Source organism: Tupaia chinensis, unplaced genomic scaffold (genome assembly GCF_000334495.1).
Source record: "Tupaia chinensis unplaced genomic scaffold, TupChi_1.0 Scaffold144247_1, whole genome shotgun sequence".
Lineage (NCBI taxonomy): Eukaryota > Metazoa > Chordata > Mammalia > Scandentia > Tupaiidae > Tupaia > Tupaia belangeri.
In genome coordinates this window covers 422209-434798 of record NW_006204105.1, presented here as the reverse complement: position 1 = coordinate 434798, position 12590 = coordinate 422209, and the positions used below count along the sequence as shown (strand labels likewise).

General features: G+C 40.8%; 1 protein-coding gene across 1 annotated transcript; it reads right to left on the bottom strand.

The window, feature by feature from the left end:
* Positions 1-6136: 6136 nt before the first annotated feature.
* Positions 6137-8945, bottom strand: LOC102495028 (zinc finger and BTB domain-containing protein 37-like). Its single transcript, XM_027767390.1, is given in 3 exon segments — positions 6137-6805; positions 6808-7764; positions 8752-8945. Coding segments are annotated over 3 exon segments (1455 nt in total). The 5' UTR covers positions 8762-8945; the 3' UTR covers positions 6137-6317.
* Between the last annotated feature and the right edge of the window lie 3645 nt (positions 8946-12590).

The window sequence follows — 12590 nt, the reverse complement described above, 5'->3', positions numbered from 1 at the left end:
TTAATTGGCTTTGTAAACTGTTTTATAGTCCTGCCATCCATTGATTTCTTATTTTGAGTCAGGAATATTAATTGTGAACATTTCTTCATTGCTCTGTGTATTTATATTTCTGGAAAATAAGTGACCTTAAAAGTAGGATTGGACACATTTTCCTCCCAGAGGAACTTAAATGAATGCAATGGGATTCCTTTTTTTGTTTTGTTTTTTAAAGGATTTTGTCATAGGGAACATGTGCTCACCAGAAAGAGATGGAGGGAGGGAAAGTGAGAAATCACCCCTCAAGGAGGATAGCTATGCCACAATTCTTACACCACCATTCTCCTTTAGGGTTTTGGGCATGCACATACATGCACCCTCCTTGATTTCTAAACTGCCATGTCCAGGACTAAAATAGTGGTCAGCCTTATGGGAATCCAGTGCTTTAACCACCATGCCACCTGTTGACTTCATGAGTTTCTATGTATCCTGTCATGAAGCTGAATTGTTCTAACCTTTTTCTCATGTTAAATGGATAAATAATGATGCCCGAATCAATGCCAATGACATGAGATATTAATGGCAAAACTAGTCTGCAAAATAGTGCAAGACATCATGTGTAAACCTGAGAAGAATTATTTTTCATATTGGTGACTGTTTTCTTGGCTGGGGAGAATATCCTGTCAGAAAGGCAGTCCCAGGAAACAGCTCAAAATGTGCTAATTGTGATGCAACCTCACAGTTTTCAAGGAATGATTAAAAGTATATATTTTCCTCTTGATAAATGAGATGTGGGAAGTAGCATTTTAATCTATGATAATGACAGGTCACAGAAGAAATCTCTGACATAGAAAATAAACTTGGAGAGAGGATCCTTGGGGGCTAGTATGGTTAATGGGGTTTTGTTAAACACCAGAACAGCCATACAAAGATGCCCTTATCCTAACTTTCAAATCTGGGAAGATATTAGATTTCATAGCAAAGGGAATGTAAGGTTGAACATAAAAATGGATGATATAAAGCATCATATTTTCCTAAATGATCTCATTGAGTTCAATACAATCACAAGGTCTGAAATGTGGAAAGAATGACAGAGTAATTTTGGCCAACGTGATGAGATATGAGAAAGACTCAGCTGGTATTTTTTAAGTGCTTATCTGGTGAGTCATTCCATACTGGCAAAATTTTGGTTCAATTTCTTTGAGCAAATACAATTCTGTGTTATTACATGTATGTCACTGTGATATTATATGTACTTCACTGTTTCAGGTGTTAAACTATGTGTAAAATAAGAGAACGAAGAGCATTCCTAAAAAGGAAGGCACAGCTGCAGGGTGTAGACAGTGTGCACTCTCTGTAGGCACGAATGTGCTTGTCTTGATTTTTCACATGTATAAGTGATTTCATGTAGAAACTGATGCAGGGGGTGGGTTCTCATGCAATTATGACATAGTTATGGTTTATTAATAGTGAGTAAAATTAAAATAATAAAGGCGATGACTTTGAAAGCATATTGATGTGTGATCTACTATTACTTTTTCCAGATATACACAATCTGTTTATTGCATGCCATGGAGATGAACACACTTTTCATTTATGTCATCATTGAAAAATGCCTTTTATTCCAAGCTGTTATTGGACTCCCAGCCAACATCTTCCTCCTCTTCTCCCTTCTCATACTCCTTCTGGACCACAAACCTAAGCCTATGGACCTGATCATCTGTCACTTGGCCTTTGTGCACGTAGTGATGCTTCTCACTGCAGCTGAAATTTTGTCTCCAGAGCTGTCTCAGTCACCGACTTTCTGGAACGACTTCACATGTAAGGCGCTGTTCTTTGTATTTAGGTTGATGCGGAGCCTCTCCATCTGCATCACTTGCCTCCTGAGCGTGTTCCGGGCCATCACTATCAGCCCCAGCACATCCTGGTTGGCAAGGTTCAAAGAGAAATCCAAGAATTACAAGATACAGGGTTTTTTTTCCTTTCTTTTTGGTTCCTCAGTTTGTGCCTTAGTTCCTATATGATCTTATACACTGTAGCTTATTCCAATGAGACAGAGACTGATCTACAGAATATCAGTAAATATTGTGCTCTTTCCCCCAATATCTCTATCATCAGGAGTTTTTATTCCACTCTGTCTTATACCAGGGATGCCTTCTTTTCAGGAATTATGCTGCTCTCAAGTGTGCTCATGGTCATTCTCTTGTTCAGGCATCAGAGACGATCCCAGCACCTTTACAGAACAAGCCTCTCCCCAAGACCCTCCCCAGAGAACAGAGCTACCCAGACTATCTTGCTGCTGGTGTGTTTCTTTGTGGTCATATACTGGGTGGACATTATCATCTCAACCACAGTAGTCTTCTTACAGATAAAAGAACTAATTCTTGTCGGTGTCCATCGGATTACGATCTACGTCTATGCCACTATCAGTCCTTGGGTCCTCATCTCTTCTGATAATAGGATAATCAGTGCTCTGAAAAATACGCAGCAGAAGTGTCATCAGCATCTAAAAAGTTACTTATGAACATTTATTTCTATAAAATTTATTTCTTCAGTGACTAGTTAAGTAATTTAAAAAGGACAGGAAGTATCTCATTTAAACAATAGGCATATAATTACATTCTCATGATGTATAAAGTTTTCTTTGCATTTTTTGTTTGCCACTGTGCAGATGTACAGGTGAAAGAGAGAGAAAGGGCAAGTGAGAGAACCACCAACACCACAATCCTTTCTTCTTCCATTTCTCCAACTCATTAGAATCCTAGACGTGTGTCCATGCAACCAGTGTTTTTTTTCCAAGTCTCCAGAGCTCAGATTCAAAGTTCAGTTGGCCACTTGAGATGCAGCTCCTTCTACTCACACTTGACCACTCTGCTACAGTGGCTCAGTTAGGTGGTGGAAGATTTCATTTCCTGGTAGATGCCTGACAGAGGACCCCAGTCTATGTGTAGATCTCACATACAGGTCATCTTTACACCTTGGAGGGGACCTGCAGTCTCCTGAACATTGCATCTTGACAGGCCAGCTAGAGGATCTCTCTCCACTCTGACAAGATTGTTTCTTATATAAAGTTGTAATCACAAAAACATTTGCCTACCACCTTTGCCATTTTCCATTTCCTAGAACAAGTCCCAGGTCTCCCCACACTCAAGTGCAGAGAGAAACACAGGGCAAGACACCAGCGGGCAGAGATGATGGGGCCATGTTTGAGTTCTGCTTACCCCCTCCACCCTGTAAATAAGCTTGATCTATGACACCAAGAACATCTCCACCAGAAAAGAAATAACGTTCCAAAAATTCTCCCAATGTAGTGAGAAATTAGACTGTTTCTTAACCTCTGTCTGAGCTTTTGAATCTTGCCTTTCTTTTTGTGACACCTAAAGTTTTCAATCTCAGCCCTTCTGATGTTCAGAGGGACAGACAAGTGCTGCTTCGGGTAACAGGGCTGTGCATCATAGAACCTCTGTACTGACTGAATGCCAGTGGGTGCCAGCAGTTCTTGCATAAGTCCTCTTGTCAGACTTCTCATTACTTTATTCAAATGAAGCGATAACAGCAAACAATATTGTCTTTTTTCAGATCTTAGAAAAAAATGTTTTCAGATTGTTAACATTAAGTGCGAAGTTAAATGTGAGCTTTTTGTTCATGACCTTTCTCCATTGACGTACCTGTGAAACTAATGTTTTGAATTTTTTAAAAATGTCAAAGTTGTTCGATTTTGTCAACTTGCTCATTTTAATTTTTGAGATAAGTGATTTTGTTCTTTTCATTGTTACTCATTTTACTAATGCTATGTATCATAACCATTGATTTCTGTTTTTGAACCATCTTTGGATCCAAGGAATAAATTCGATCTGATCATTGTGATTTTTTTACGAGTTGTTGGAATTGGTTTGCTATTTTTTTTTTTTTTGAGAGATATTTCCTATACGACTTGAGCTTTCGTCAGAGAGACACAAAGTGAGAAATCACTCCCTAGGGGGGATAGCCACAAAGAAACCCCTTCTCCTGCATTTTCCTCTCCGGCTTTTGAGCGTGCATACATGCATCCTGCCTGAGTTTTAGCAGCTGGGTCTGGACTCCATCTGCAGTGCAGGGTTCACTAAATAGGAGTCTAGTTCAGGGATGTAACCATTATGCTATCTGTTGATCCTGATTTGCTCACATTTTGACAAGAGGTTTTATGTCTATGTTCATCAGGGATATTGGCCTGTAGTTTCTCTTTTTTGCATTGTCTTTTATCTGGCTTCAGAATGAGGATGATACTGGCCTCTGAAAATAACTGTCTTCTATTTCTACTTTATAGAAGAATGTAGAAAGGATTAGCATGAATTCTTACTTATTTTTAGTTTTTCATCTTTTTATTCATTTTTTTTAGGATTAAAGTTTCCTTTACTACTATCTTTTCCAATCTTTATCCTTTATGAACTAAATTATTTTTATAAGATTAGATTTAACCCTCTAGTATAATAAAATGGCACAGGTAGCTTACATTTTACATAAAATAATATTCAACTCAGTTCAGAGGAAAGTATGGTTCTAAGGAAAGAGAGAACAAGTCATTAGAAAGAGGCTTTCTGCCTAAGTACAGAGTTACTGTTCATGCCAATGCTGTATTTTATACTGGTATCACAGTTCAGAGAGAAAAGGTACATCTTCAAATGAAAGTACAGTTAAATAATGCCATCTCTCTTCTTGTGCTGCAAATCCTGGACAGCTCCTTTGTTATTAAGTGCCACTCAATAAATGAGAACAGTTCCAGCATTTGCAATTTCATGGCATCAAAGTACTTACTGATGATGTATTTAGCTCTCATTGCTAATGAAGTTCCCTTCACAAGGTGACATGTGCAAGTTAAGATTTGGTAGTGAGTTTTTAGCATTAGCTAAAGTCCATTCACTACATCCTGAAGAGGTACCCTCTGTACACACAGCAACACAGGTGTCCACTAATGTATAATAGGACATCACAAACACCTATAACCCCTACAGTGATATCAGCTAAGAACTAGGACCACGTCACGGTGAACCTGGATTAGAATTTTGGATAGTTATTTAGAATAATAATATCTCCACCAACTACAATGGGGACATTGCTTTCAGCAGCTTTATATTGTATAAAAGCTAGCCTTGCTTGAATTTTCATGAATTTCATGGCTCTGGTTGGGCCAATTAATAGGAGAGAATCAGCAAACATGATTGTGCTCATGAGGCCTGAGAGGACCAGGAAGCACCCTATTCACAGTAACAATACAGTAAAAACATACTGGAAGTGAATGAAAAGGGAGGGGGAACCCACCAAACACAGCATTTCCACATGAATTAAATAGTCTCTACTTCATTAAGATGTTTGCTGCCACTCCTGGATGGAGTACTGACAAATGCTGTAAAGTTCCTCTTTTATAGAAATTAGTACACCTCACCTTTATGATTTGGTAATAGTTTAAAAAACTACTTTTTCCACATATAAGCTAGTAAACTAACAAAGCAATAAGGAACACCTCAGCCTTCTCAAAAGTAGGATGGACTTAACAAATTTTTTTGGTAGGCTAAATGCTCCATCTAAATAAAGCAGCATATTCTGAACTTCCCATCTCCCTATTTAGTAATGGCAAAATCCATCCATTGAAAGCCTTGATAACCAGATGATATAATTCCTTAAGATTTTAGTTCAATTTCTAATCTACTTTCTCTACGCCACAGGACATGGCAGGTTCCCAAGACGGCTCTAGGAGACAGTTTTTACCCTATCTGTTGCCTATTTACAGAGGAGGATGCCTTAGTTTGTGTCACCTAAAGACAAAATACGGCTTCAACACTGCCTGTAAGGGTGGGCTCTTAGATGCATTTGTATGTTTTCCCAAAAGAGGCGATAACCTTTCTCTAAGTGACAGGGTACAGCCGTATGTATGTGTACAATTCTCAGACTGCAGAAGAGCTACACTTTCGCATTCCAGTTTCTTACCCTCAAAGAAAAGCCATTCTTTTCTACCCATCCTTCCACATATACAAAGCATTCTCAGAAAAGAGGCACACAACTGATGTTCTACCAATGGCTCACTAATGCAGGCGCGACCAGCCCTTGCCCAAATCTTTATAGTAATCTGTGCCTAGCACCAAAACAATTTCTTAAACCATTACATATTTAAATCCTAGAGGAGGAGGGAAAGAGCCTTTAGTGCTTTTGTGTATGTTGCTGATTTTCTAGTTTGGCAACATCCTGGGAGCATCTTCTGGTCTAGGGATGTGGCATTTTGTGAATCTAAGTACCAGCCCATGGCCCTGATGCTGGCTGCTTACGGCCCAGAGGGGAAGAGGGTCTGCCCCCTCCCCCTCAATGTTTCAATCCGGCCCAGTAGTGGACACAGAGCCCTGGGCAGTTTCCCCGGGAGCAACTGTCTCTTCCTGTGAGGGTGACTCTTCCTCGGCCTGGCCTCGTGATGTGACAGTTGTTTCAGGGGAGATGCTGTGAGGCCCTTCCAGGGGTATACAGCCCGGTTGGTTTTTGCGGAAGTGCTGATTCAAGATGGCCTGGAAGGGGAAACTTTTACCACAAACATGACAGTGAAAGGGCTTGTTGCCTGTGTGCTTGCAGATATGATACTCCAGCTGATCTTTCCGGGTATACTTCTTGCCACACATGCAGCAGACGAATGGCGTGATCCCCATATGCAGGCGCAAGTGACGGTCCAGGCTCCCCTTTTGGTTGAAAGATTTGGCGCAGTAGATGCAGGTGAGACTGGGGTTGTACCGGAACCACCGTTCAGAGACTTCCTGCTCTCGGAGATACTCCACGTACCCATTTACTCCCTTCGCTGCTGACTCTTCTACCTGTCAACTTCACTGCTTGTTGGTCGAGCCACCTTGGCTCCTGAAGACCCTAAAGTGTAGCTTTCCTGACCTACTGGACCATGGCCCGTGGTGTCAATCACCATGGCTGTGACTTCCTCTGCACTACTCCCATCTTCTCCGGAGGGCTGATTCTCAGGTCCAAGCCACTCCTCCAGATTTTCTGTTTTGATATGAACTGCTCCAAGCACCCTCACCTCATCATCACTCCGGGCCCCTCGGTCTGCTACTCCTGTCTCCACATACCATTGTCCTGCTCGGTTAATCCGAAGAATGGGCTCCCGGCCCTCCACGTCAGAACTCTGCTCAATTATCTGAGAGCTGGTGGACTCCTCAGGAGGACTGAGCTCTCTGATATCCAGCACAGCACTAACCTGACCTCGTCGGTTTCCTTTTGGGGTATTGTGACGAGGGCTGAGGGAGTGGCTTAGATTTGGTGTGACCCTGTGAGACTCTGGAGGTCTTTCCTGATGTTTGGTCCTTGTTTGACTTAATTCTGCTTCAACCTCAGCCACATTAATTTTGAAATGAATACCCTCTAGGATCTGTGTACATTTGTCTATAATATGCTGCATCTGCAGAAAACTGGCAGCTGTCAAATAGCTGATGATATCTGCCAGTTGTAGGCATATCCGTCCCGTGTAACAAAAAGAAAGGAGCTGTTCAAAAACAGTAGGATTCTTGATGACTGAAATGGACACAGTACTCATCTCATTCAAGGACATGTGATCCCGGAAATAGGGGGAGCTGGCAGCCAGTACCACTTTATGAGCTCGAAAGGCTTGTCCTTGCACATTGACCACAATATCACAGAGACGGCCCTGCATGCGTAGCTGGTTGAGATGGCTCAGGACAGAGTTGCTGAAGTCAGGGATCTCTAACTGTATGTTCCCACCTTTCTCCATGATCGTGCCTGATGGGTACAGGCAGGCATTCAACCCTGATGAAAGAAAATATAGTAATAATTATTCTTTTACTTCTGATGCTTTCCAGTTTAAACATTTTTAAAGACAGCATTTAGTAAAATTTCAAAATCTCCAGAAAAAAAGAGATTTCTTATGTTTAGATATGGAACTAGACCAATGAGATTTTTAGTTTAGGTTTTGCAATGAGATACAGTTAAATCCAAAAAGTGATTGTAAGACTTCTAAAAATTCAAGCTATGACCATACTTTCTTTACTAGTAAGGTATACAAAATTGATATGGAAGTTCAACAGAGCAGAGGGGAGGAAAGGCAGTATGACATTTTTCTTTTTCAATGTTAATTGCAAGGCATTAGCGGACTGAATATAAGATCCCGCAGCAACTTTACAATTTTTCTCTGGAGAAAAAAATAAGCTTCTTGAATAAATGCACTGTACACAGATTGGTCAAATATTTCTCTTCATATTTTAGTATATGCTGCATGCAATATGCTTATTTTTCACTAATACCCCATATGAATATAGGCCAATATTTCTAAGTCAAAGCCCCACAAGACATTTAGACTAGAGACCTTCCATAGCTATGTCAGAACTCAAGCTAGATGTGGAGAATGCAAAGTTTAGTTCTCAGATTGAAAAACAGTTAAATCTACCTCTAAAAGTCAAAGCTGGAAATTTCAGGATGGTGGTTAATACTTTGATTCTAAAACCTATTAATAGTTCTCCAGAGCGAGTAAAAATAGAGCATTTGCCAGGTACAGTCAACTTTTTACATTAAAAGATTTTTGAAAAATAGCTGAAATACTTGAGCATGTAGCTGTATCTAAACAGTCCTCAAGAGCTGAGAGTAGTCTGTATAAATCCCAACAGTAAGACTCAGATTTGAGCCCGATGCGTACCTAGTTATCTAAAACTTTTATAAGACATTGCATTTACAACACACTTATCAGCAAACAGGGAAGTGTATAAACGGCTTTCAAGAACCAACTTTAGCCAACCTGACCTTTTTCCATAGCGTTACTGTTTGTTTTGAAACTTTTAATCCAATAAGAGCCTCTGTCGATGCCATCATGAATTCAGATGTGTTTATTTTGGAGCCTACACCAGCGCCTTTTTGTTTGCTCTTTCCAGCAATTCCCCAGTGAGGAGGAAGCCCCAGGAGTAAGCTCTTTCTCTACCGTCGGCACTGGAGGAGTGAGAGCTGTAAGGGGGAGAATCGGCAACGGTGCGGAGTTGGCAGGCTTCATCTGCGTTAGGGAAGGTGGGGTGAGGGGAGCCGGTGAGGGGCGATGTCACCGAGGACCTCGGGATGCGAGGGGACGAGGTGCCTAGGTGAGAGCTAGAGGCCAGAAAGCTCATTATTTTATTTTCATTTTAAATTTATTTATTTTATATTCATTAACTATATATAATTGCAGCATACAAAATGAGTTTTCTCATCCAAATATTAATTATTATTTAAATATTTTATAGAATTCAATATTTAAGGCTTCTGATCCTTGGCTTTTCTTTCTTGAGAGTTTTAGTTGCCTTTTTTTTTATTGATATCTGATTCATATACTTATTATTAACTGATTTTTTTTTCAGGTTTTCTTTATTTTCCTGGATTAGTCTTATTAGGTGGTATAAGACTTGGAATTTAATCATTCCTTCTACTATGTCAAAACCATTGGCCCATCATCGGTTATGGCCTATCTCATGACACTTTTTCTTTACTTCTGTGGCATTGGTCTTGGTGTGTCCTCTTTATTTCTGTTTATTTGTGTCTGCTGTCTTTATTTCTTATTTAGTCTAGATGAGCTTTTGTGGATTATAAAATTGTAGTGGAGTTGAAAATTTCCTGTCAGCTAGTGATGTGGTGACCATCATGACATCTCCCACAGCAGTCCTCACGTGTTTAAGGTGATGTTGGTGTAACGAACTGCCGTGTGGCCCCTTGTGTGAAAGTGTAACACATATAAGTACATACAGCACATGGTGCTTGATAACGGTAGTCAATGACTATTTTACTAGCTTATATATTTACTGTACTATGATTTTAAAACTGTAAATGACAGAGAGAAGGAGTGAGAGAAACGGTTACTGGGCAGAGTTTGGTTGAGTTTCTCTTCTATTGTCCCAGGCTCCCAGTGAGCTAGGACTGCAGGCATTATTATTATTATTTTTTTTTTTTTTTTTACCATGGCTAACCTGCTTGCTTTGGTTCAGGAATCGATACCAGGTCTCTTCTGTGGCACCGATATCACACAGCAGTGCTCTGCTGTTCGTATCACCACAACATGGTCTGTACTGTACTCTCTCATTATTCAGAAGTGCACTCCTTCTACCAATGAACCAAAAACCAAGGCCCAGCCTGGTGCTGCTATGTTCCACTGGGACCTCTTCAGTGATCTGAATGCTTTAAACCATGATTTCTCTTCAGCTCATCCATGTGCATTTGGAGAAAACTGGGCCATTGAGAAGACACATGAGGCATCTCCTCCTCACCTCTTCTCATCTGAGAGGCAGAAACTGTCATTTCTAAGAGAATATCCTTCCCCTGAGTTCTAGGAACTTCCACCAGTAAGTGGAGAAAAGATACGCTGAGGCTGAACTGAAAAGCTGGAGTATTAGGTGGAAGAGTTCTGCTTTGGTTCCTCCAGGTAAGACCCCCTCCCCAGAGGAAGGAAGCTTCTTGCAAAAGGACACCAAGGACAAAGCACCTGCACTACAACTGCTGAATGTTTACGATTTTCAAAGGAAGAAATGTGTTTCCTGTGCCTGCTGTGCTTACAGGTAAAGTTGGTCTACCTCGTCTTCCATGTTACTAGCAGCTCTCCCAGACCACGAGGGGACGATGTAGTAGTTCCCTCAGAACCCTCTAGCAATCAAGCGAGTAGCCTGATGATTTCAGGTTCCTGAGCAAGTGCAGGCAGATGTCAACCAGGAGTGTCCAACATTTATTAATTTTTGTCACACTGTCTCAGGGATTAACCTAAAGCCCAGACCTCGGAATGCCCGTTGTAGAGGCTCAGGTCCTCCCGTGGAGCCATCTTCCACAGTTTCCCCTGAAATAGATCCTGACCAGAAACAAATGTATTCCCATTTTTATCTGTGAGGAAAGATATTTTCTCATCTTTTTCTCAGACTAGGTCAATGCTTTCCCTTACTCTGGCTATAAGGGCTCGCTTGTTTGTTGTGCATATGTCTAGGGAATGGAGAAGAACAGAAACATATCAGGAAAGCTATAGAGAGATAAACAGAAGTAAGAGAACACAAAACATCTAGGGAAAATGGCAAGTCCATACATATTGATAATAGCATTGAATGTCAGGGCTAAATGTAAATTCAACAATGTTACACACGAGCTGGTTTAAATAAAAATCTACCAGTTGTTTGATAAACAGTTGCCTCCCAATGTTTCAATTTATATATTTATTATAACCATTACTCATTGTATCAACCTAAAAATCAGGGAAAAAAAAGTCCTAAGTGATACTGCTTAGTCTTTCTTTGGGACAAATTATAATAAAAGGCTGAAATCTAAAACTGTGAAAAGCCTATAGATCACAAAACCACTGGCTTTCCCATGTCTTCACTTTTAAATATCTCTTTACAATTTTGTTTTATCTTTGTTTTTTCAAGTATTTATTTTTTCGTTTATTCAGAGAGAATTTTGTCTAGGGCTTGATTTTGAGGACCCATGCACCTGTTTTTGGCATGAGTTTTATGCTGCTGGATCTGAGAGTAGAACCAGGGTCAAGTACCTGGGAGTCCAGTGATGTAAACATTATGCTATCTGCTCATCCTGAGGACATATTTCTTTATGCACAGTACAGTAATATGATCTTACAGGACTCACAGTGTGTGAGTATAAGTGTTCTTTTTCTATTTCTTATTTACATTTAATCATTGTACATCTTTATATAGCATACACTATGGTTTTTCTTTTCCCCCTTGAATTCTTCCCTTCTTGGTACATGTGAAGGCATCTGGCCAGCAAGGGACAGAGGCAGGGGCAACACTGCCTCCACTGCCTCCCATCCAGACCCCCTAGTTCAGGATCCACCCAGACCCACAGACTGCCCCTTTGGCTGTAGCATCCAGCAGCCTGGTACATCTGAAGGTATCTGGCCAGTAAGGGACAGAGGCGGGGCAACACTTCCCCCACCACCTCCCATCTCGGTCCCCCAGTTCAGGATCCACCCAGACCCATAGACTGCCCCTTTGGCTGTAACAGCAGCAGCCTGGTACATATGAAGGCATCTGGCCAGCAAGGGACAGAGGCAGGGACAACCACCTCCCATCCAGGTCTCCCAGTTCAGGATCCACCCAGACCCATAGATTGCCCCTTTGGCTGTAGCAGCCAGCAGCTGGTACATCTGAAGGCATCTGGCGAAATCACGTGCTGCGTGATTCTTTATTCCCCTCTCTCCTCCTTTCTTTTCCCTTATATTATCTTCTCTTCTTCTTCCATCTTGCCAGAGAGACTAGGTAGGTCTAGAATCAGAGATCTGAAATTTTCTAGTCATATGAAGTTCTAAAGACCTCCACAAGGAAAACTATGAGAAGCTAAAAAAGAAATTGAAAATGGCACAAAAAAGTGGAAGGACATCCCATGTTCCTGGACTGGAAGAATTAATATAACCAAAGTGGCAATTCTACCCAAATTAATCTACCTATTTAATGCAATGCCAATCAAAGTACCAGACACATTCTTCACAGAATTAGAAAAGATGAATCTGAACCCCTATCTCTCACCTTTGACAAAAATCAAGTAGTCAAGGTGGATCAAGGATCTAAATCTAAGACCCCAAAGTATTAAACTGCTTCTAGAAAACACTGGGGAAACGCTGAGAGACA